This window comes from Ornithodoros turicata, chromosome 10 (genome assembly GCF_037126465.1).
Source record: "Ornithodoros turicata isolate Travis chromosome 10, ASM3712646v1, whole genome shotgun sequence".
Lineage (NCBI taxonomy): Eukaryota > Metazoa > Arthropoda > Arachnida > Ixodida > Argasidae > Ornithodoros > Ornithodoros turicata.
The window spans coordinates 4,214,192-4,238,969 of NC_088210.1; the positions used below are offsets into that span (position 1 = coordinate 4,214,192).

General features: G+C 45.8%; 1 protein-coding gene and 1 long non-coding RNA gene across 3 annotated transcripts in view; one reads left to right on the forward strand and one right to left on the reverse strand.

Moving 5' to 3' along the window:
- The window catches only part of LOC135370266 (uncharacterized), a 65,209-nt gene that overhangs the window by 2,318 nt on the left and 38,113 nt on the right, over window positions 1-24,778 (reverse strand). The window contains exons 4-10 of one of the 2 annotated variants that reach the window (XM_064603978.1): window positions 21,792-21,922; window positions 19,391-19,434; window positions 15,740-15,848; window positions 15,072-15,119; window positions 14,815-14,953; window positions 9,545-9,649; window positions 5,105-5,175 (exon numbers count right to left, since the gene is read on the reverse strand). In XM_064603978.1, coding sequence (XP_064460048.1) covers window positions 5,105-5,175; window positions 9,545-9,649; window positions 14,815-14,953; window positions 15,072-15,119; window positions 15,740-15,848; window positions 19,391-19,434; window positions 21,792-21,922 — 647 coding nt within the window. Of the gene's footprint in view, window positions 1-4,688; window positions 5,176-9,544; window positions 9,650-14,814; window positions 14,954-15,071; window positions 15,120-15,739; window positions 15,849-19,390; window positions 19,435-21,791; window positions 21,923-24,778 lie in introns of those variants that run through there. The other variant, XM_064603979.1, reaches the window with a different exon arrangement.
- On the forward strand, window positions 16,402-17,893 carry LOC135370267 (uncharacterized). Its single transcript, XR_010415273.1, has 3 exons — window positions 16,402-17,010; window positions 17,336-17,453; window positions 17,557-17,893. It is a non-coding gene; the product is annotated as an uncharacterized LOC135370267 (long non-coding RNA).

Below are 24,778 nucleotides of genomic sequence, written 5' to 3' on the forward strand. Positions count from 1 at the left end.
ACCTCACCTCACCTAAAAGGAATTTGAGACTTTTCCTCACCTCACTTCAAAAATGTTTTCGAAATTTTCCTCACATCACCTCACCTCAACTTTTTAAAGCTATCTGTGTATTCGATGTGAAGATTGTGTATTCGATGCGCATTGGCTTTGAGTGACTGCCAATGTAAATGCATATACCTCAAGCGTGAATGCATACAGGGTGCGGCACGAAACGTGTCATTTGACCATTATAAGAAAACGGGTTAACGGAAAAATATGGGGTAAACAGCTTTCTTCTGGACATTTAGTTTGTCACCAAATACAAATAGTTTCATCAATTTGCCATTGAAATACATTTTCGAAATTGAACTCATGAAATTGCGTAGTCAATGTAACGTTATTCTACATATGCTGGAGGATTTGGCCTAGTCAATCACAGAAAACGCTTCGTTGAACGATTGTTATACCCGTAAGAGTTGCGCAGAAATTGAGGTTCAGTTGCGGGTATGCGAATGACGCGCAAAGTCGAGCGTCAGATCAGCGGCGAGAGAGGAGGGCAGTCCCCGCCCAGATGAGAGACAGAAGCTGCAGAAAGAAGGAAAGATATCCCGTGTACGCGCGGGAAAGTTTTCATAAAGTGCGCGTTCATAAATTTTTCCTCGCCTCACCTCTAAAGTTTTCCCATAGTTTTCCTCACGTCACCTAAAAAAATTTAAAATTTCCTCGCCTCACCTCAAAAATTTTTCAAAAGATTTTCCTCACCTCACCTCAAAGGCTTTTTTGAAAATTTTCCTCACCTCACCTCAAACATCACCAGAAAAATTGGCCCTCACCTCACCTCATATATCGTGAGGTGAGGAAACCCTCACCCTCGCACGCCCTCGTGAGGGTGCCCACCTCTGCCGGCCACCTCTATTGCACTCGACTTTCAGTACATTTCAGTACACAAAAGGGGAAGGTGTAGCATAGCGCGAATAGCTCATTCAACCCATCGCCTATCTCTGCAACCTGCCGGATGTGCATGATTATGACATCAACTTCGATTCCTATGTCGGTCTGATAGGCCGTCTAGTTATGAAGTCTGACAACGACTTATCGTCCGCGTGCTCCTGAAAGGAAGGCATGTCGTAACGGCGCGTGCAGCTATGCTCACGGCGGCGAAACCAACCTAGCATCAATGCGCACCGCCATTAGCGTGCACAACTTGGTTGCACGTTGCTAACAACTCTACCGTTGAGGGAGCGTCGGGCTATGGCCCTGGAGGCATCGCTGCTAAGACATCCTACGGGGAAGGCACTGCAGACACCATAAAACCAGCTCCCGTGGCGTAGTGGTTAAGGTGATCGCTTTCCACGCCGAGACTGAGAGGTGACACGGGTTCGAATCCTGTCTGTGCTGTCTGAGGTTTTCCCTGGGTTTTCCGAAGACTTTCCAAACGAATGTCGGCACAGTTACCCCTGAAGTCGGCCCAGGACGCACACTAACCCCCCTGTCCCCTACTCATTCCTGCTGTCCTCTCTCCATCTGTCCACGTCTCTACGCCGTTCATAGCCACAGTTGCTTCGCGGCGCTAACACGAAATTAAAAACAAAACAAAAAAAGACACCATAACCCTATTGGCGAGACTACACGGGTCACCGAGTGTTAGGCGTCCGGCCGACTAAAGGGAACGGTCCCGGAGACCTCTTTGTCTGAGGCCGGCATTGTACCTAGGATCCTAGACGTGGGGTGCATGCCGAGAGCCTGTCTCCCGTGAGACTCTGATACGGGAGCAACGAGGAACTCTAAAAAACTAACACATAAATGAAGGAGGAACACGTCGAGACCAACCTATTGCGTTCCTCCATGCGGATGGGCACACGAGTGCCCATCCCTGGACTGGGGGGGGGGGGGGGGGGCGTTGCCTGCATGCTCCAGCAGTGCGAATCACGAGGCCAGTGAAAACACTAGAATTCGGATAACGGGGTGACTCCGCTGCACCAGGCAGGTTGAGCTAACTGCCCCTCGAGACAACAACACAAGGTTGCTTCCGTCCCGAAAAGAACGAACACACAAAACAACAAAAAAATAAAGCCAGCGGTGACGCTAATGCACTGTGCAAATTACGATCACTGCTATGGAGACAAGAGCCCGAAGCTCCTTCCAGCCTCCAGGAAAGAAAAGCCTAATTGTAAAGTTACAAGTATACCTCGCACACTCACCAGCAGAAAACGAGAAAATCCTGTCGACCGCGCCATTTATAGGAATTCATTCCCATTTCCCCGACCGCCCTCGCCCATCCTGCCCATGGAAGAACGGAAGACAAGTCAGTCAAACATCGAAAGGTTTATTCCACACCTGGACAAGCTAAGGCCGCTCCCTCGACAGCACCCCCTCGATCGTGCCGCTCCCAAAAGTCACCTGTCCCAACTCCCGACGTTCTTTTTACCGGTTCCCGTGTCACTCCCTTTCCACCCTTTGGCAATCGCGCCCTCCCGTGGCGGCTCCTTCGTCGCCTTCTACTGGCACCCCCTATAGTCTCCACAGAGTCTGGGGTCATTCGAAGATAGCGACGGAACTCGAAAGGGTCCTCAATAATATAATCGATGAGGTGATGATGGGCCCATGCGATTCCCTTCGCATACCGAGCTTCTTGACCCAAGTCGTCAGCGCTTTCTTTGGTCGATCCACCTCCGAGAGGAGCAAAAGAAGCACGGCGGCAGCCCTCTGGGTACTGGAATCGCTCATTGCGATTCTGGGAAAACTTTGTAAAGCAGCGCAGCACCTACAAATTTCGAGATATGCGCGCGGCAAAACTGGAGCGCGAAACGCAAATCTAGCGGTATTCCGCACGATTCGATAAGAATGATGGTAATTATGTTTCCTCCCGGCATCTTACGGCCACGATGAGCACTACGAAGCTCCAAGTTGCCCGCAGTGCGAAAGGATCCTTCTGCATGGAACTTTTGTTGCGTGCAACCGTCGTGAGAACGAAGTTGCAGCAACAAGTTGCACCACGTGAATCGACCCTCTGTCTTACTCAGCAGCCACAATGACGGGGATGTGACTATGCATGAGTGCGAGTGCTCGTCTTAAACGTTTTCCGTAATGAGCAGTATTTTGCATGGGCTGTCGCACTGTCACACCATTGACAAAACTTGTCTAGCAACGGCTTATAAAATGGTTGCACATAAATAAGAATGCCAACGTGGACCAAATGGCAATGCCAAACAAGTGCTAGCGTCGGGAATCAGTGCCATATGAGGGAGTACCGAAGGCACTGCAAAATGGGAAACGCTTTATGGCGTGCGACTAGAAAGTGAAGTCGAAGCGCAAGGCTGCAACGGCGAGGCATGGGCGCAGAAAAAAAAAATCGCTGCGTTCACCCTACTAAAATAGTGAACCATCTTTTTGCAACTGCATTTAGGGGGTACGTTGGCCTTTCAGTAACCGCGAAATTATTGGAATAAGTACTGCAGCTGCCGGGGTATGCCACACAAAATGTCGTTAATTTTCTGCTCTCATCTAACTTTACTGACATCCCTATCGGCAAGGAAACTGGGTAGAATGATGTCACAAACGACGTGTGCCATTAAAGGCAGCTCCACCTAGGCAACGTTACCTAGATAGAGAAATCCTACGCATTGCGTCCTCGTTCGGGTGAGCCGAGTGGGGGATGAGTGAGTAGCCTCGGTACCTGAGGTTTTCGTTGTGTTTCAGCCTCATAGCAGTTATTTTGTTGGTGCAAGAATTCAAGCCCTCTAATAATTCAGACATGTACGTATCTTGAGTATTGTATTTGAAATACAGTAATTTGAATAATTTTTCTTAGTATTTTGTACCTCGCTAAGTACTTTTCAGGAAATGTATCTTGTAATCTAATTTAAATACTTCTTTTAGTATTTTCTACTCAGTATTTCAATTACTTTCATTATTCTGCTGATCGACTCGTGAGGATTTTTGTTTCCGAAGTGCCCTGGCTTTTCCCTTCTCCTCATCCTACCGATGACAGGTCAGGGTAGGGCAGTCAAGAGATGACCTCACAAATTGTGTTCTCTCTGCGTGTACGGAGTAGCAGGATGCGTGTTAATCCTATTGGATATTCTACTCATACATGCGTGGAATGGTATTCCCTACAACCGTCTTGTGACCCAGAAACAAACCGGGACTTGTGCCTCCGGTCGGTTTCCATGCAAGAAGTGGCTCCCAGGTCAAACAAGAACTTTATTTTGACTTTGTAGAGTGGGGAGGGTAATCACCAGAGGCGATACTCTACCCCATTGCTGGTGGGAATGTGGGGAATAAAATAACGAGCCCCTTCACAATAACGATCGAAGTCCGATGGTGTCCACAAATGTCAAAAGAGCTGTGAGCGCAGAGCGTTCCTGGGCTGAATTGGGTCAGGGACCAAGCAATTTCTGTAGGGAGAAGGGGCGAGAGTCCAGCTGACGAAGAGACTCGAAGAGTGTGGTTCGGGATGGTTGGTAGTACTCCCAGGTTGGCTCCCAGGTTGGCAGTAGGTTGGCAGTAGGTTGGCTCCCAGGTCGACGGTCTAACCGCTACTGGAATTCAGTGAACTCCGGACCTGCTCTTGGGATATGCCGTTGACCTGAGTGCTGACCTCCTTCAGCCTTGAAGGATACCATATAGGGAGACGATTTCTTTCGAAAAGGGTTGTTTCAGTCACTGTTGGCTGCGCGCATGATCACATCTCAGGATGGAGCCCCACACGAAGGCTGCGCCTTTACTTCCTTGGCCTTATCTGAGGCCCTGTTTCGAGTGCGTTGCCACAACAGAGAAAAGGCTATCGTGGTGTCTGTTCTTTATGCCGAGTATGAAAGTATCTTGTGAGTATCTTAATTACTTTTTCAAGTATTTAGTATTTTACTCTAAGTACTTTTATTCTAAGTAGTTTGTTTCAGTTTATTTCTCCTGTTTGTACTGTATTTGTACTGTATTTCAAATACTTTTTGCGGTATTTTGTGCACGTCTAATATACGAGCGAGGCCTAAAGCTTGCATAATTTCGTTCGTTGTGTCACCAAATGTCAAATGGTTTGTGCTATTCATTGTAAATGAAATACTCATTTATTTGAATTGCGGTTGGCACGCATCTTTACTGACTGGTGGTGCGTACGAATTATTACTTTTTGGGCTTCTTGTTTGAGCGCTCCACCTCGAGAGAACTGCGTTCTACACACTTGTCCATGAAGCATATCTGAAACAACGAGGAAAAACACTTCAGGCCAGTTCCTTGCAAAGCGAGTAGCATCAACAATATATCTTGGAACAAGCGAAATAGGAAGAGCAGCACTAATTGAAGCCTTGTTTTTTCGCACAGCTAATGCAGCTTGATGAAATTCAGCAGCTAACTACGTCAACGTTGTCTGCTGCTCATGTGTGTTCAGCTGCTTTTTCGGTTGCGTACTTCAACTGCCGCGACTTTGCAGGGAAGAAAAACTTGTCATCTCTATGCCAGTTTTCACTTAGTTGGCGCATATTCAGCACGGTGTTCGTTATACGCTACCATTTACGAATGTCTGACCGAAACGCTTCCGTCAAACTTTGAAACGAGACGCTTAGACGGAGTCAGACATTCGTATATCGTAGCCTTGGCAGCATACACAGTTACATAGAGTAAGTTGTCACATTGTCTACTGAAAGAAGACGAAACGTAGCAGCTGAGTCGCTTTCCCGCTGTTCGTTGGCAACACGGGTACCCACTAACTTTCCCTGTCATTAAGAATCCGCCTGCGAGCACAGTTTGGGAGAAGAACACAGTGTCGAATTTAGCGGTAAATGCGAGAGAGAAATGCATTTGCATTAAACGCCTTTTCCAATCCATACTTCACTTCCGGGTATCCACTTCCGGTTTAAACCCAACTTTCGGTTGCCCACGCTCCTTCTGTTAACCTCCTTTCTGGCTACGCGCACACATGACTGATAATTGGTTCTGCTGCACAAAGTAGTCTGCACTGAAAAGCTCTCGAGAAAAATACCGTTAGATCATAGATAGTTTAGAACAAAACCATTCTAAATCCTACAGTGAAAATTGTGTCGGCCGTCGCTTGATTACCCCGCTTTAAAGGATTCCGATATCCCATACCGGTATTTTTCTTAAAGCGAGAAAAACAGAGAGAAAACACATTAACATAAAGCACACGCAGCAACACAAACAGCTCTGCTACATAAAATATATGTAAGAAGGAAAACAGTACAATCGGCGCCGTGATTAGAACACTTGTCACCTCCCAGTCACAGCGTGGTCATTGTAACTACTAATCCAACTGAGCTAGTTTATTAACATTTAATACATAGTATTAGGGTATGCTGTCATACACTATATACAAGCGATATAGCAGAGCGGAAACTATTTACATTATAAAATGTGTCCACGGAGGGAGTTGCTGATAAAAGAATGGAAGGATGGTCAGTAATGTACAAGTGGGTCATTCCAGCCCCAAACGTCCCAATCAAGTGGATGGACCCTCGCCGATTTTTGTGAAAAAATATATGTCCTTCTCACTGGCCTACATACGTTCTGTGTGAAATATTTCTGTCGGGATCCGCAAGGAATCGCCGCTAGGGGGCTTCGAACTTCGGCTCCCAACCCAAAACAGTAATGCGTTTGAACAGGCGCAGAGGGTGAACGGCTTTACATACCTGAAAAATTCGGGACGCGTTTCCGAAAAGTTAAAACTAGTTATCATCAGATTTGCATTTGCCGCGGGTGGAGAAATAGCGAGCTACGCTTCCGCGAAAGAGGCGTAAAATCGAACCAATTCAACATTTTTCTTAAAAAAACGCCATGAGCAGAAATTGCTAAGTTATATTTTTTATTGGTAGGGACCTACCAGTACATTCCACAGAAAAAGTTTGACGCCAGAAAATTAAACTGTTCGGGTGTAAAAAAATGCAAAAGTCGGTAGTTTTAGGAAAAATTGACAACTTCGCCGAAGAAAAAGTGGCATTGGTTGACGCGCTAAAGGAACGAGATTTCCGCCACAAATGTAGCATAGTTTCCCAGTTATCAGTACAAAATATTTCTCCAGGGTGTTTTTTGTTATGCGACCGCGACGAATTTTTAAGTTCACCCTGATGCGCCTCTCGCGACGCGCCGCACGGGATGGGCTTCTCTTGCGGCGCCTTCCTCGTTCCGCGCAAAATTCCGCGCAGAACCACTGGCCTTGGCAAATTTGAAACCGTTACTCAACTCTGAAGCACGATTAAGCATTTATGACACTGACGATGGTCCTGGCCAGGGAATTAAAATAAAGCAAGCAAGGTTTCCCCAACACCCATTTGCGGCCCTCGGCTAACCGCGTTCCAAAGCTGCGGAGCGCTATCTCTGTTGACTTTCTCATAGGAAAATGAGCATGTTGCCGATTTCCGTTTCTTTTTGTTTATTTTCTTAGCCCCATGTCAAATAACAGATCATTATGAAAAAGAAAGGAAAAAGAATACATAATTCACATTTCAGCATGATTCTGCTTAGAGCAGCTGACATCACTCATTCACGCAAGAACCGTTCAAGAGTCCCACCGTTCTATGAGAGGTGTCGCCGGACATTCGCTTGTCGCCTGAGCATCTGCGTACATATATCAGGGACATCAAGCACTTATTCCGAGCTTGAGGAACGTGACGTACGGCATTCCTGTACGTTCGGACCTCAGAAGTGCATGATATCACCAGAAAAGACCATTCCTCAATTTTTCGGAGCTTCAGGAAGACGAACAGTTCATTACATCAAGGATCACGACGTGACGTGAAAACTATCACCAGGATATGCAAGTACCGTTACGACCTGTATTTTCGAAAGTACCCCCATTCTGTGGCGTCAAGAAATTGTGCTGACCACTTTTCTTCCCACCGGAAGAACGTAACGGGAACAAAGTACATCTCAGTCACCTTGGCCCGAAGACGGACGTCGCGGGGCATGGTGCCTGGTGATCGCTTTTGTCCAACGTGCTACAAGAAGTGCTTGCACTTGAAAGATGACGGGTCTACTGCGAATGTTCCAATCGAAAGTTCTTTGACTTCGGCCTGCCCTGATGATGAACAGTATTTCCATTTTAAACGCTTCACTTGAGGTACTGGGCGAGAATCAGTTAAAGAGGTCAATGGCGCAACGTGAAATAAATAAATAAATAAAAAGAAACGGAAATCGGCAACATGTTCAGTTTCGTACGAGGGATTAACAGAGAAAGGGCTCCGAAGGTTTGGAAGGGGTTAGCCGCCAAAGCCCCTTTTATGAGGGCCGCAAATGGGTGTTTGGGAAACCTTGCTTGCTTTATTATTATTCCCTGGCCAGGACCATCGTCAGTGTCATAAATGCTTAACCGTGCTTCAGAGTTGAGTAACAGCTTGAAATTTGTCAAGGCCAGTGTTTCTGCGCTGACTTTCGTGGGGAATGAGGAGGGCGCCGCAAGGAAGCCCATCCCGTGCGGCGCATCAGAGTAACTTAAAAATTCGTCGCGGTCGAATAACAAAAAACACCATGGAGAAATTTTTTGTACTTATAACTGGGAAACTATGCTACATTTGTGCGGAAATTTCGTTCCTTTAGCGCGTCCGCCAATGGCACTTTTTCTTCGGCGAAGTTGTAAATTTTTCCTAAAACTACCGACTTTTGCATTCTTTACAGCCTAACAGTTTAATGTTCTGGCGTCAAACTTTTTCGGTGGAATATACTGGTAGGCCCCTACACATAAAAAATATAACTTAGCAATTTCTGCTCATGGTGTTGTTTTAGAACAATGTTGAATTGGTTCGATTTTACGCCTCATTCGCGGAAGCGTAGCTCGCTATTTCTCCACCCGCGACAACTGCAAATCTGATGGTAACTAGTTCGAACTTTTCGGAAACGCGTCCCGTTTTAATTTTTCAGATATGTAAAGCCATTCACCCTCTGCACCTCTTCAAACGCATTACGGTTTTGGGTTCGGAGCGGAAGTTCGAAGCCCCCTAGCGGCGATTCCGTGCGGATCCCGCAAGAAATATTTCACACTGAGCGTATGTACGTCAGTGAGAAGGACATATATATATATATTTTTTTTTTCACGAAAATCGCCGATGGTCGAGCCACGCGATTGGGACGTTTGAGCTGGAATGACCCAAGCCTAATTACGTACAACACCTGAACACCATAAGCTTTTGCAGAACGTACGTAAATATGTCTACTAGTAAGGAGAGAACGAAATAGCAAACTATCCACACACAGGAGAAGCAGTATACACTTGTATGTGGAGTATGCTTGATGCCTGCCAGGAACAGCAAGAACAAACGAACAAACAAAATCCTTGGACACGGGTAAAGCATAATTGAGACCTAGCAACCAGGAGGAATTTCGTTTATCATATCGAGAATAGTCAACTAGTGCTATCAGAAAGTGTAGTGTTTCACGGCAGCGTTGTAGCCGGACTCGAACAGGTGAGCAGCCGCCAATGAGAGCAGGGCTTACACTGCGACATACACCGCATCAAGAAAGCTCTAAGGGTTGACTCATAAGTGATATCGTATTCAGAGCTATACTTTTTGTCGGGACCAGTACGGGACCTGTATTGTACGTTGAGTCACTGATTATTTACCTTATTGTTTTCCTTCCCGCATCCGAAGCCATCTGGCGCTGAAGTTATCCGGGATTCCTTCGTGTTGTTCCAACAACAACTTAGGGTACAGCCATCGTTAAGAGTCTGCATAGTGGAAAAAAACACATTAGAAACTTTCATCTGCGGTATTACTGAATGATAAAGCCAACGCGACGCGGTGGTTACAAATGCGCGTTATTATCGAGGCAGCAGAAACCCTCGGGAAACGAATGGGAATGCAATGGCGGTGTTCGGCTTCTGAACGGGCGATAGTGCCCGACTGGTCACCAGCGGTGTGGGAACAGAGGAGGTAGAGAGCGAAAGAAGATAAGATCGTCCCCTGGTATCCTGGTCATTTCCCGCTCTGGTCTGGTTTTAGTCATGTGACAACTCATATAGGATCTCTCCCCGATCACCTCCCGATACTCAGTCACATGACAGGGGTGCGGCAACGGATTTCTCTTCCCAGACTGTCAGGTGCTGACTGTAGGAATCACGTGACACACACTTTCGAATCTGGCCAATGATGTTCCTCTATGAGCCAGGCAAGTTTGCAATTTCGGAGTCCCCAACGTCCTCGCTGCCAATGTGCCAATGTGCCCGTGTGTGCCAAGTAGCAAATGTGCCGGCTGTGCCACCGTTTGAAACTTTCGAGGAATTTCGACATTTTTAAGGGATTCATCGAGGCGTAACTGCTATTTCCCCCTGTGGTACCCCTCGCGTTGATTAACGTAAGGTTACCCGTAGATGCTTTTTAACATGAATGACAGCTCTCTAGAAGGCTACTCTCAAATCTTATCAGCCAGCATCACATGATCTTTAATTCTTGGACAACTTCGTCAATAGCCAGGTTTCGCGCACGGTCACCTCTATACTGCACCGATAACGTCCACAGCACCTAGTCGCCCAGAGCGACATGCAGCAGTCAAAGTTTAGAAGCCAGGTTTAAACTTTGTGCAGCATCCATAAACTTGCCGAAGCGACGTGCAAGCGTCCTCGTACCGACTCTTCATCCTCCAGTAAATGTTTTGAGGTTTTTCACCTTCGCTGGTCAGAAACACGATAACGGTAGGGTGCTCCTCTCAGGTGCAAACCTCCAAGGGGACGGACATCTTGGATATGACTCTGCGGCACGGCAACTAGCTTCAGAGCCGTATGTAGAGAGAGTTTGGCCATCTTTTGATCTTTTGCCGCTTCACGGGCGGAGTCTGTTTTGACGTCATAGTCGGTGTTGCACCACCCAAAAAAGCCTGAATGCAAGCGAAATCCGCTTATCAACAAGCAGCTAGGCGCCATCTTGATGCAGTTCACCGGCTGGTAAACGTGTACTCTTGTCGCGCTCAATGTAATCTACCAGGGTCGCCGGCTTATGACCCACCGATGCCTGTGAAATGGGGGCCTTCTTACCAAACTGAAAGGATTCAAGGACGAATGGGTCTGGAAGGACGCGACACGCACGTGTCTTCCCCCTTAAATCGTGACCAACGCTTTTGCATCAACATGGCGTCGGCGACAGGTTGACGACTGGATAACAATAGCGCGCGGGGAGGGAGGTCGTTCAGCCGTGACGTCGCATGACGCGGTTCAAGTTAGGATCCTCCTAATTGCCAAACTCTCTCTATAAACGGCTCTGACTAGCTTCTACGTACTCCTCCATCTAGTGTAAAATGTGAACATATCTAAATATCAACCGCGTACTACACGATCTCCTTTCTATGTCGTCATCGTAAGGTTACTTTTTGACTGCCCCTCGTATATATATATACAGGGTGTCCCAGCTATGCTTGTCCCAGGTTTTCTTGAAATATACACATCACTTTTTTGGAGATGAAGTCAGTTGGAATATAGCATATACTGCACGGCACTCTGTAAGAGAGCACTAGCAAACTCCGAGGGCAATGTCCTAATTATCTTTCAATAATGAAGTCTTTAGTTATTAAAGGTAGGAAGTTGTACCAATGAGGACATCTGGTCCCATCGATCATCTGATGCCGTAGCCGTTTTTAGAACAAAAATCCGTTCGATAGATCATCCGTAAAAAAAAAGAAAAAAAGAAAAAATGTAAATGTGACCTTTTTAAATATATCTTGCTCATTGCGAAACTTCGGAGACGCGTCTTTCCTTTACCCCCAATGTCAGAGGGCGAAAGAGCTCGGTCATATCGAGTCGGCTGCTGGAATATCAGCCGACCCGGACAGGGTGTTGGCTGTCACAAAGGCTTCTACGACAGCCGGCATTCAAGAGCTTCGAAGCTTCATTGGCCGCTCGTCTTTCTTTCGGCGTTTTGTCTAAGGCTATGCCGACCTGGCTGCCCCCCCCCCCCCCCCACTCCAATCCCTCCTTTCAGGAGACGAGCAGTCCATGTGGGATTCTGTATCTGACAGTGCCTTCCAGGGACTCGAAACCATTCTGCCACTCCTCCTCCTGTTCTCCGCCACTTTGATCGTCCGCTTGACTAAGCTGCACACTGATGACATTGGCACAGGCTCGGGTGCCATTTTAGCACAAAAACATGCCAAAGCCTCTTTGAAGCAAGTTGAAACAACGCGAGACGCCCACTGACAAAGGCCGAAACAAATTAATCTGCCATGGAAAACGAACGCCTCGCCGTTATTTGGGCTATTGGCAGGTTCCGCTTGTACCTGTGTGGGAGCCTCTTCACTGTGATCATTGACCATCATTGCCTGATGCTCACTCGCATCTATGAAGGACCCCTCATCTAGAACGTTCGGCCTTGCGAATTCAGGAATTCGACTTCATTCTGCAATTTAAGTCCGGCCGCAAAGATCAGGGCGCCGATGCTCTGTCGCGGATCTCACTGAAGGCTATTACGCGTGACACAGCCGTATCTTACGACGACGTACTCTCCTTGTCACAACTTGACTCAAGCTGCTTTCTCTTCGAGCAACTTTGGGACAGGACTCAGCTTTCTCATTCATCACCTTGACGGCATCTATCCGATCAAAGACACGAAGCTCATCCGCAAAGATAAACACTTCGTGCTCTATAGTGGAAAATTATAGAATAATAATTACAGCCAGACTGCCCTCGCCTTTTGCTAGTGGTTAGGCATCACCTGCTGGACGCCGTCCTTCATTCCCTTTATGGTGACCCCACTGCTGGACACTTCGGGTTCTTTAAATGCTATCTGCGACTTCGACCCAAGTTCTTCTGGCCCTGCTTATACACGAGCGTGCACAAATGCGTGACGTTATGTCAGCCCTGACAACGGCGCCAGAAATTATCCTTTCGAACGGGTCGGCATCGACCTCTTCGTGCCGTTACCTCCATCAGTCTCGTGTAACCGCTAGATATTCACTGCCATTGTCCACTCGACTCCGTACGTCGTTGCTTCTACGCTGCCGACAGTTATCGCCACAGACATCGCCCCTAATGCCCTCGTAAGCGATAGAGGACCGCAGATCGTAGCCGAATCGTCAAGAAGGTCATCGCCGCCTGTTCCTAACCCACTCGCTGACATCACCTTGTGACCAGCAGACGAACTGCCTCACCGAGTGTTTCAACCGTACTCTGGCTGATATATCTTTTTACATTTTCGTTAAGTGTTCGTTCGTTAAGAGTAGCGGAGAGGAAAGCATTTCCAATTAACGCCTGCAACAAGTCAAATATACTAGCTAAATTCCTGACATCCTTCCCTGTCAAATATTGTGTTTTTAATTCATGTTACCGTGTATAATCTGATGACTAGGAGAGCGGAGCTCTGAAACCAGCATAATTCTTCGTCCACGAATTAAAACACCAATTTTAACACCATATTTCCTGTTCAGACTCTGTGTAAAAATGGTGTATTGGACAGAAATACCTCTTTCAACACTTCACTTTGCACTCTTAATGATCGACATCCAAAATGTGGTGTATGTCGATGTTACACCTTTAGTAATGCTCTTGTTGCACCCTTTGCTTCAGGATAGAAAAGAGTATTTTTATAAGAATACACCGGTTTTGAAAAGGTGTAAAATACAAAGATGTAAAATAGAAATGGCGGAGACACCGCTCGTAGACGGCGCATTGGATTTTAGAATAGTTCTGTGTAGCACTTCATTGCTCACGTCTCTCTAACAACATGGCGGCATCCATGAATGCAAAGGAACTCAGCAATGGATCCTGGTAAATCTGATGTTGTCTTGAAGTCAACGTAGAAGAATACTCGTATAAAATGTGGCATAGAATTAGCTGCGTAGACATTGACCAGCGTAGCAAACAATACAAACTGAAACTGAAAAGAAGATCACGCATTGTCAACAGGATGCAATCGCCGTTTGCACTCGACGAGGTGATACGTTAGACGAGTTGGAACATTCTTGTAGTAGAGTAGCGCAAAAAAAAAGAAAAAAAAATCACGGACGACTTTTTTGCAAAGTGTTGAAAGACGGCTCTAGTTTGTTCTCTTCTGTGTCTGCGCTTTCTTCTTTTTTCGTTTTTTGCGTTACTCAAATAGAAGTACGTTTTTACTCGAGCGACCGCTAGAGGGGTCCCACGCGCATCTGCGCGAATCGGACTCTCCTTCGTTTTCTCCCTCCATGCGTCACACTATACCTCATCAGGGGGACGGTGGTTCCTATACGTTCTAGGCTGACTTCACTGGGAACTGTGGCGACATTCGTCTCGAGGTTAGGTCTGAGGACAATCGAGGGACAACATGCTGCCGCTTGATTGTCCTTGATTGTACAGCACAGCCGAAAGCCGGATCCGAACCGCGGTCACGTCACAGGCTCGGGTGGAACTTTATCATTGCACAGGCTTAAAAATTGACTTCACTGCATTATATGCTCCTAGGTAGCCACAATTAATGAACAGCATGGCTCTCCCTCCCGATTTGTTGTGACTGCGATGGGCACGAATTTTGTGACACTTAACATTTATATAAGTTATCACAAAAGAAAGTTACACGCTCCGTTTGCCTGCGAATCATGAAGGCTATCAATAAGCAATGGTGGACAGAAAGCGTGTTACGTCCCAAACACAGTTATTTGTTGAAGTAGATGCCCAAAGTACGTACACCTGAGGGCGCTTTTTTTTGTTTCTGGGGACGTTTTCTCCAGGAACTTTTTTTTTCACGGGATTGAACTTTTTTGTGGTTCTTGAATATGACTACTTGCAGAAAGCGACAAGGATCCAAGTGAACGAGAACATTCAGTGAAAATGTGCCGTGGCCGGTTCTCATGCATTCAGTGAGTCCGCTGGTGAGAAACTCGCGCCCTGAGCCCAGAAGGGTCTCTCCCTTCATGCCCCCATCATCAACTTCGTACCCCGCAGAATGAGAAGAGATCGTTGTCGCTTGCAAACTCTTTGCAATAGGCGGTTTCGTTGAGGCCTTCTCCTGGAAGCCTGGTCACGCTGCTGTGCACACCAACCGGATTCTTTTCAAAACAACTCTTGGACTTGGTCCTGCAAAATGTATCCCAAATCGTGTCTATCGTAAGTACATAACGTGTTTGCCACAACGCGTCCATAGCAGACATCCCCAACGGACGCCAGCTGGGGTACTTCCACCAGTAGTGCTTACGCTTTCTTCAGATTTGCTGCTATCCCGCCAGTCACACCACTTCCAAGGCTGTAATGGAAAGCACACAGTAGTATGGAATCACAACCTCTTGAACAAGAGTGCGGCGCTAAGAAAGTTGGCTCAAGTCTCAGTTGTAACGTTGTACAGTTTTACAGTTCTTTAAGATATGGTACCCAAGCGCTCGTGGGGCCCGAAGGAACAACGCTGCAACGGTGTATTCCCAGAACCGCGCTTGGAGCTTTGTATGAGCCGGTATTTGGCAGTGTGTCTGTCCTGTACCATCGTTAGTTGTTTTTAGCACTGTTTTGTCGATTTCATTTTGTATGGCCACCCTATTTCGAGGAACAGCCTGGGACCCTCATTACTGGTTTGTGTCACTCTCGCGGCAGGCGAGAACCTGCTTCACATCTCCAAACAGTCCAGAGCACATTGTTTTTCTCTCTCTCTCTCTTTTTGCCCGATGTCTTTATTTGTCGATACCTACTTTCTATTCTTAGCATTTGCTGGCTGTACCGGTGCTGCAATCGAGGAACGCGAGCGACCTGCTCAGCGTTACGGAAGACCCATCCCGTATGGGAGGGAGCGTTGCGTGCATTATGGCACTAGCAATTTGGGTCCCCTTATTCTTACGTGCCTTCTTCACCAATCTATTGATCGTGGGGACTTACAGTTTGAGAATGCCGAACATGATACTTTCCATCTTGTCAAAGTCCGGAGTATACAAGCCAGCTACCACTCCCTTGTTGGATGAGCATATTGAACCGCTTGAGCTCCAGGCTGCAATAATGAAAATCTTCCATCAATAAAGAGTACAGTACAGGAAATCATTATAAGTATCTTTTTGGAACAAGACAGTTACATCTTGCAGACAGCTTCTCATCAGAATCACAGGGATTTGATTTCTAACCTTCGCTCCTCATCGTGGTCCTCCACGGGGTGCTCTATTTCCATTTTGGCTCATTTGCATATGGCAAAATTATGCCATGAATGTTTCAAAACGAAAGTCCTCTTTTCAGCGTTTTAAAGGGAAGTAATGCGTTTAACAATGGTTTAAATTGCGTTGTCTCCCATTCACCTGTCTCACTCTAGGCCTAAAGCCCAATGTTACTCAGCACCACAATTGAAATGTAATTAAACTACATTAGAGTTACTACAAAAAGTAATGACGTCCGAAAGTCATGATCATTACTGCGAGCCTAATCGTAACATTACGGAAGACGTGTGAACTCATTGTCAGACAACACCGTGTTGTAATAACCAGATATATCTTGTTCTATGCGTCTCATTGACTGTTAAGCTCTCTTATTGCAAAAAAAAAAAAATTGTTCTTGCAGCGTAGAAACAACTGCCTTTCGAAGTGGCCGTCAGTTAGGCTGCCCCTCGGTGAGTTAGGGTCAGTGATGGCTAGTAGCTTTAACTACATGTAATTAAAAGGTAGTTATCACTACTTTCAGACAGCGCTTTTGTCCTGACGGAGACGGTGCCACTGTTGAAACGTCGACCGTTCTGTTATAATCTCCCACAGAACCAGTAACCGCCCCTGGACAGCCGACAAGGGTCCGAGCATCCGCAGCCTAAAGCGAACATCGATTGAACGCCTCCTGGACGCGTTAGTTGGGATGCTCCAATGAGTATACATCAGCAGACGTCCCACATATATTACCCTGTGGACACCATGTGCACCCCATCCGCAGTGTGTCCACAAAGAGCCGTTTGAGCACCCCTTTTCGCTCTTCACACTCGACCCCGTTCTTCTCTCCCGGTCTGTCGTCTGACTGCGTTGCCGCCAAAGCAGAAATCTGCGCAGAAGGCTTGTTTTTTCCGCAATGCGCAGAAGAGAGAGTCACGTGATGCCCTAGCCCGTTGTGCGGATGATTTCAAACGCCGCTGGAGATGCTGGAGAAACACTGCGGCGTCTGCAATGGCTCGGAGTAACACGGTAATATTCAACGCGAACAGCACCAGTACAACTTGAATTTTGTGAAGAGTTAGGTGCATATGCCTTGTAGGTAACAGATTCTCCATCGGGGACCACTATCTATGACCCAAATGCAGGTAAACGGCCGTGGTGCCTTTGTTTGGTAGCGCTCGCGTTTAAGACTCATTTGTTCTTCAAGTCGCTTTAGCCCACTGGCTGGTGAAAAAAAAAAAAAAAGAAAACAATCTATCCTAGCTGAGCTTATAATATAGGAATGTTAGCATTGCGTGCTACTTTTATTTTGTAATTCACTCACTGTGTTCTTGATGTTCTTTCATTCATAAAGGGTTATACCGCTTAGCATTGGCCATTCGTTGCTGCGTACGTCTCAGCGTCTCCCAGAGAGTGTGGGGTGTTTTCTCTATGAGCAGTCTTGGAATTATTTACTGTCTTATGTGTTACAGGTAAGAATGCTAGGTAAACGAGAAGTACGGCCAAACGCTGGCATGCGTATGTGCCACAGGCAGAGACCGATGATGCCTGCATTATGCTTGTCGTTTTTATCAGTGTGCCTCGGTGGAAGAACTTGGCCAGTGAGTTCCAGAGACCGGAAGACACAGAAAGGAACAATATCAAGACACCGGTAGCCATTCATAAGACGTGAAGGAACGTGAGGAGTTGCGTCGGTTTCATGCAAGATGCCAACTAATTATATGGCGAGTAACATGGATGTTTATTTTCTTGTGTACATAACGTGGTGATATGGTGATCACTATCTGTACGAATGGGGATGATCTGGATATGGCACCTTGTCACGTGCTTACATTATTTGTACTGCTTATGTGCCGGCAGGCATGTACGAATGCACATGTAAATAAAACCCACATAGAAATAAAGTATTTTTGGTGCACACTTGCGTCCTTCTGTCTATCTCATGATTAAAATTACAATATTTCCATAGCCGCGCGATACCTATAGGGCCGGAATAGGGATCCTCCACAGGTCCCTCGAAGATCCGCATCGGCGGTCCTACGACGTCCATTTCGCATAATTTTCTCTTGATCAGCACGGTAGTACGAGCGTAGTTAAAATGTAACTGGGAGCAAATGTGTACGTTTGTGAGACGTACCCAACATCCACAACCCGACGTTCGCTGGATGTTGATGGGCGGTTAATGGTTCTGTGGGCTATGTGTTAAATTACCCATTAAATCAATTAGTTTTTGCTAACTTCCCTGTAATCTGAAGTCCACGTCTTATTATTTTACTTATATATATATCAGGTCTTTCATGTACACTAGAACTAGGCGCTTTTCGAGCGGAGCCACGACGGGACCCTCAGTGGTATCAGATCAGCGCCTACTTCAATCAGCTCTATCGCTCCAAAGCACCTGCCCTCTCAGTAGGATTGCCTGGCGCTCTTTCTTTGCTCGAGTGCTCAGTAGTTCTGGTTTCAGCTCATTGACATTGCGGAATTTGGCAATTTATGCCTTGAAGTACGTTAGCTTCTCAGGTTGTTTAATAGGATCGATGGATTTAGATATGACCACGAGTATCTGGAATGATCCAAGGGGCTTGGACACGGGGTAGATGCACCCCAATTAGTAAATTTTTGGGCGTCCAAGCTCCCTGTGTGTTTCTTGATACACGTGGTCTTTGCATACTACTTAAAGACTAGCTCCAATTCCGCTTTGGGAAATTTCCCAATTTCCGAAAACATCTAGTTAGTGAGTTAATGAATCTTAGCTAATAAGTCGTCCAGCATTTGCACGCATTGTTTCAGAGGATGTTTGTCTGGCAGAATAATCCACATTCTGAAATGGCATCTATCTTGCACTGCTAGTTTTCTGAAATAAAGATTTTGTAACGAATAAAAAAAAAACACCTTGTATAAATATCTCGCACCTAAAGAAAACTACCTTGTGAAAAGAAGTGCCGCATGAGCAGCTACTCGTAGACAGAGTTCAAGTGTTTGAATTTGTTTTGCGGCGATCGTCTGAATAGCGAATCTCGATGTCCATGTAGCGAAGAAGGGTGAGCAGGATCTCTCTATCTCTGCAGTGTAGTCAAGCTTAACCAGATTCAGAGTGACATCACTATAACTTGTTGAGGACAAGGACCGCGCCTCATTTTTGTAACGATTTGTGACATTTTCGAGCTTGTAACGTGTGTCAAAATGTTGCAGAAAGGGGCGAGCACCTCCCATTTTCAACAATCGGAAGCCCGATTACATCTAAATGCACCACATTCATTCAGTGTGTTCTGCATATGTCCTTTGAGAGTGAGGAGTGAATGTACTTTTCTCGCTCATTCATTTTCTAACTAGTCAACGAAGCAAGGCTTCCCCTCTTTTTTTCCTTGCTGCATACGCCAAATACGAGTACATACGGACAATAACATACCCTTGTAATACTCTCCTCTGAAGTTCATTCCCTTGAGAATTGCCCTGCAAGAGGAATTAGAGGAACATCGGATGAACATGCGGTCATTTTCTACTCGTTCGGGGAGATTGTCTCCCCAGCGTCCGCCGCACGGTGATCGGCGACATTCCCAAAGCTCCCCACCCCAAACACCCATGAAGCAGCCCCAAACAAATTACCACCCATTTCCGCGAAAGAAACAGAAAGAAAGAAAGAAACGTGGCACAGCAGTGACTCTAGAATACGGATCTACTTCTCTCTCTCTCTCTCTTTTTTTATGAACAGGAAGAGGAATGGAAGCATATTCTTCATACACAAATATACGGCATCAGTATCATACCGAGTGACATCGTTCTCGTGCCTGCCTTGTAGGAAGTATGTCCAATACACCTTATTGCATGTCAGACAGTCAAACAGAACACCAAAAACATCGCGCTTTGCCGACGAGAATGTCACATTGGTTGGACAGCGCCACCGCATCATAACAAGACACACGTTGTGGTAGCGTGACATATTTGCTCGACAACCCATCACAATCTTGGTAGCTGACCAAATTTCCATGATACGAATTTGCGAATTTGTGGCAGCTCCGATAAGACTGGACGTCCACCAGGGTCAACTCTCTCATTAGGTTTTCGCAGCACCCGTGTGCCCTTCACCTCCAGTGCCACGGATTAACCAACACTCTTCTCGTGCGCGCCGGTTGTTCGTAACCACTATCGTCGAACGCACATTATAGCACCGCGGCCATCACCATCTCCAGTTCCAGATATCACATGTTGACTTCGGAATGCGAGCAAGCTGAAGGAACGGAACGAAGTAGCCGCTCCATGGCGATGCGAGTCACGTGCATCGTTTTTATACAGTCTTTCGGTGTAATAGGAAACCAGAACAGGAACATCAGAGAATATATCTACGAAAGACACTGTCGAACAGTGCTGCCGTTTGTCGGTGTTTTTGCAGAGAACAGTGTTACATGACAACGAATGCGATGAAAACACCAGGCATGTGGGCATTATCGTCACCACGGAATGTCACCTTGCATGGGAGCAGAATGTGGCCTATTCCTCATCCTCTTCGCAGTTTCTCATATTCCCGCGGCAGAGATATGGCGAGCATCGGTCTAGATCTCCTGTTTGTGCAGAAGCTCTACAGGTCGCCGTAAAAACTATGGCGCTAGGGAGCATGACTTAACATGCACGGATGACGCCGCTGCGCCCTAGCCGTATATCTGTGACACCTGCAGAAGACCACAAACGTCTTGCGAGATGCTTATATGAAACCAGCACCAGTTCGCCACCTGGAACACCACAATGGAACGGCGCTGGAAGCGATAGGCAGGTGGTACCTCGGAGATGTAGTCGCGTGGCAATTTGCGCCAAAGACAGATAGAAATCCAGATAACCGGTAGGGAAGTGTGAAGGGGATAGCCTCCGGACGAGAGCTGCCTATATTTCGAAGAGAGTCTGTTCTTCTTCTGGGAACCATTCTCATTATTGGCACGGTATTTAAAGGGTTACGTATGAAGTGTTAAAGCTTCATGCGGATTGTGCATCAACAGCCCGGAATGAAGAAAGGGACCACACAGGCTTTTACGGCCGGAAGGAATGGCCTCTTTGTTAGAGTGTGGAGGGGATTATGTGAATGAAGTCATCTTCATCAAGATTACTTCATTCGCATGATTAATGTTGAAGGGTTCTATTTTTACTTTGCTAGCGGTGCAAGTACCATATTAAGTTCCAGATTCAGCGCTAATGAACAACAGTTATAAAACTGGTTTCGTGTACAGTGCTGGACAAAAGCTACAGAACACGTCCCGGCTCATGCTCTCCTCAGAGTGACATGCTGGCAGCGAATTCTATTTTACAGACTTTCAAACACGTGATTGGGTGACGTAGGCACACATCCGTAAGTAATGCCCAGTACCATTCGCTGCTAGCTTGTTATTTTGAGGAATGAATGCGCAGAAGCGTCTTCAATAAACTTCCGTAAAGCACAGTACTTGTCCCAAATGTGTCACAAGCGTACAATTAATTATTGTCGCACGATGAAAGCGTCCCATGGTATTTGTTGTGCATCTGGTGTGCAGTTCCCAAAAGTTGTACAAGATCGCTAAAGGGTTTGGACAGTCTACAGGGTCACACATCTTAGAACAAGAGTTTACGGAACGCCGGGGTGTTGCATTTTTCTATTGAACGATCCACTATAGTGGTAAAGGAGCGGACATACACCCTGAGAGATACATAAAATAGCCTGTCACCCTTTCCTTAATGAAACTCAGATGAAGGCGTAAGCAAGTGCCGTAGTCTGAAAACTTTTGTCCCGAGTGTACATGTTTTGTAAATTGGTGTCTACCGATGAAAAATTCCTGAGTACACCTTACCCGCTGATGTACAGCACAATATCAGCATTCTTTATGGCATCATCAGTCTCCTTGTCCAGATATATTTGCAGCGATTCCGCAGCATAAGATACGTCACGAAGTGCATCAGGGTCTGGAATGATGGTGTTATTCTGCAATTGAAGAAGGAGGAGAATAAATATCGTTTTATTTTTATTTTTTTATTTTCTAAATGAGCAGTGTAGAGGTACACGACTTTGTTCCTGTTTTTCGTCAGCATGGAACGTTAGGCGCCCGAAAAAAAGAAGAAAAAGAAAACGTTTGCGCACCATTAGTACAACCCACTGATCTCTATGTATAAAGGCTGGATCGCGTATGGGAGAGGGGCTCGTGGGAGAGAGGCACGCTTTCGGGCCGCCATGTTGGTGGGCCCTAGAACGCTATGTGTGCCCATTGGAAACAATGGGAGGCAACAGAGATTGTGAGTATTTATTGCGCTACAGGCGTTGATAATTGTTTGTCGTCACGCGATTTTGTAAGGTGCCAGTATACTGATGTATCCTAACAGTGTTCCACAGGTACCCTGCTTTTCGATTCTTAATAACGTTATGTTTTGCATTCCGAAACTAGACCGTCACTGCAGTGCAGCGCTGGGAATTGTACTATAGCACGTTTCCCAGCCAATATTTCAATAAGAAACGATGTGAGGTTAACAACAACGATGTATATAATATCCCGTGCTGCGTTCTGGACAAAAATTGTTCCGTCACGAACGGTCCGGGAAAAGATATACTCGCATGACAGAAAGATATCGTTCTGTAGACTCTCAGCCGTTGTTTTAGCCGTGTATGCGTTTAGTATGATTTATATCAAGCATCGCCGAAGAAAGAGTCTTTTAGTGAACGACATGGGTGCCATGCCTCGCAAATATGGACACACCGAAGCAGCTCAAATAATTACTTCACGCAATTCGTTCGCGCTCGTTAGAACAGTTAATCAGGTAGGGATGTAAGGTTAATCAATTAAGTTACTTAGGAAGTGGTGGCACCTGCTTGAGACACAGCACTTGTCTCTTTTTGAAGTACAGCCCTTCTATGTTTGTTTGTTGCTTTCTTCATTTGTTCTGCGTATTTGCAGGCGCGGTTGTGCCAAACTGAATGTCCATCTCGAGTACTCACATGCTTTTGCTGAATACAATTGCAGCGTGAGCAAAGCTGCTTAGGGACGGGGACCTGCTATCCAGCGCTGGCTTTGTCATGCTTGTTATGTGGAGCACGTTAAAAAAATGCAGCTCCATATCTGAAACACCAATCAGTATCATCGTCATCTAAAAGGGGCACCGTTGTGAGACCAGACACGCTTTCTGGAGATCTTCTATGGCACTTTCCGCAGTTTGCACAATTTTCTTCAGCATCGAAGTCTCTCATAGGAACCACTTTGATTAACTGTGACTCCCATCTTACCCTTTGATGTGCAAGGGCCCTCTTGCACTCCACACGTATGGTCTGCAAATTGCAACAGAACGATTTGGAGCTTGAAACAGTTGTACTTTTGTCATTTTGGACCTCGTGTATCCTGTCTGTGAAGCGTAAACAAAAAAGTCTAACACGATATGCTTTTGTAAAGAAGATCACTGATGATGAGTAAAGAGAGTATACATTTTTCAAGTTCAACATTTATTTCTTGCACTTATGCGTCTCAGGATACAATGAACGTGCAGGGAGGTCGCGAAAGACTACATTTATTGTTTTGTGACGTTCCTACAATGACAATATATGTTTTAGGGATGACAATGGACAGGTACACTCTCTAAATTTGTAGCACTCAATTTTAGGTTGGAATGAGCAAAGAATAGCAACTTCCCTCCTGATATTTTCTCATATATGCTGAATTTTAAATTTAGTGTGATCAACGGTAGATGTAAGCAACATCAGTACCAGAGAAATGCATCCTCAATAAATAAATTTCTTCTTGTAGCATATATGTGCATGCCTATTAACTGAAACAATTATCACAGTTCCCTGACATGTTTTAATTTCTGAGAGTGTACTGTAGAGGCTGCTTAGATCTACAACAGTTCATACAAGGTATTATATACTGTGAATGCCTTTAAAAATCCCATGTGACACATATGCCTTTACTTTCTGGAGGTGCTGTGGTAGTCAAAGTTTGTGGGATTACACAGGTTCTGCACCCATTTCTTGAGTATGTCGAGGCAGCTCTGAAGTAACCTGTATTGATGATTATTCCAATTTTTATGGTGCATCGACAACAAAGGCAATAATACATCAGAACATTGGTTTGGGTGCAACCAGTTAAAAATGAATGTTGTTTAATAAATGCATTGGACAAATCTTAAAACATCAGTTTAAAACATAGCTTACAATCCCTGTATCTTCTAAGAATTGAAAAGATTAAAAACTATTCTAAAAGGAATATGGGTAACTCTTCTAGAAAGGATTATAATTATATTGCTGGGTGAAGGAGCCTAAGGTGTTTAAGGTGTGTTTCTGACGTGAACTTGTAAGAAATTGTGCAAAATTGAGAGAGGCTAACCACAGTGCGTGCACTGAGGTGGTTCCTTCCTGTAAAGTAGAAACCAGTGGATGAGGAACTTGATACTTATCTGTACACCCAGTCGTATCACACTGCACAGATTATTCACTGGGTAGTCCACATTACAAAACCTGTATTGACGAGAGACCACTTTTGCCTTAAAAACTGCTACAAATAGCACGGCACGCTACAAATTATTATCGTAACAAGCTGACGATACAGCTGAGACAAAAGGTGTTATCCAAGTCGCGCCACACCACAGTCACGAAGCATTCTGTGTCACAAATCAAACCAAGGCACAAAACAATACCAATACATGAAAAAGGTGACAATCTTGGTCTAATTATGGCGTAATACCGAACTTGTGCGCGAAGGTAGTTCAAAGAAATGAATGTGGCACTTGCTTCCGCAGAGAACACCGTGTACCATGCTAGCAATGCATGCAAAATAGCGCTCGAGTGCTCGCACATATT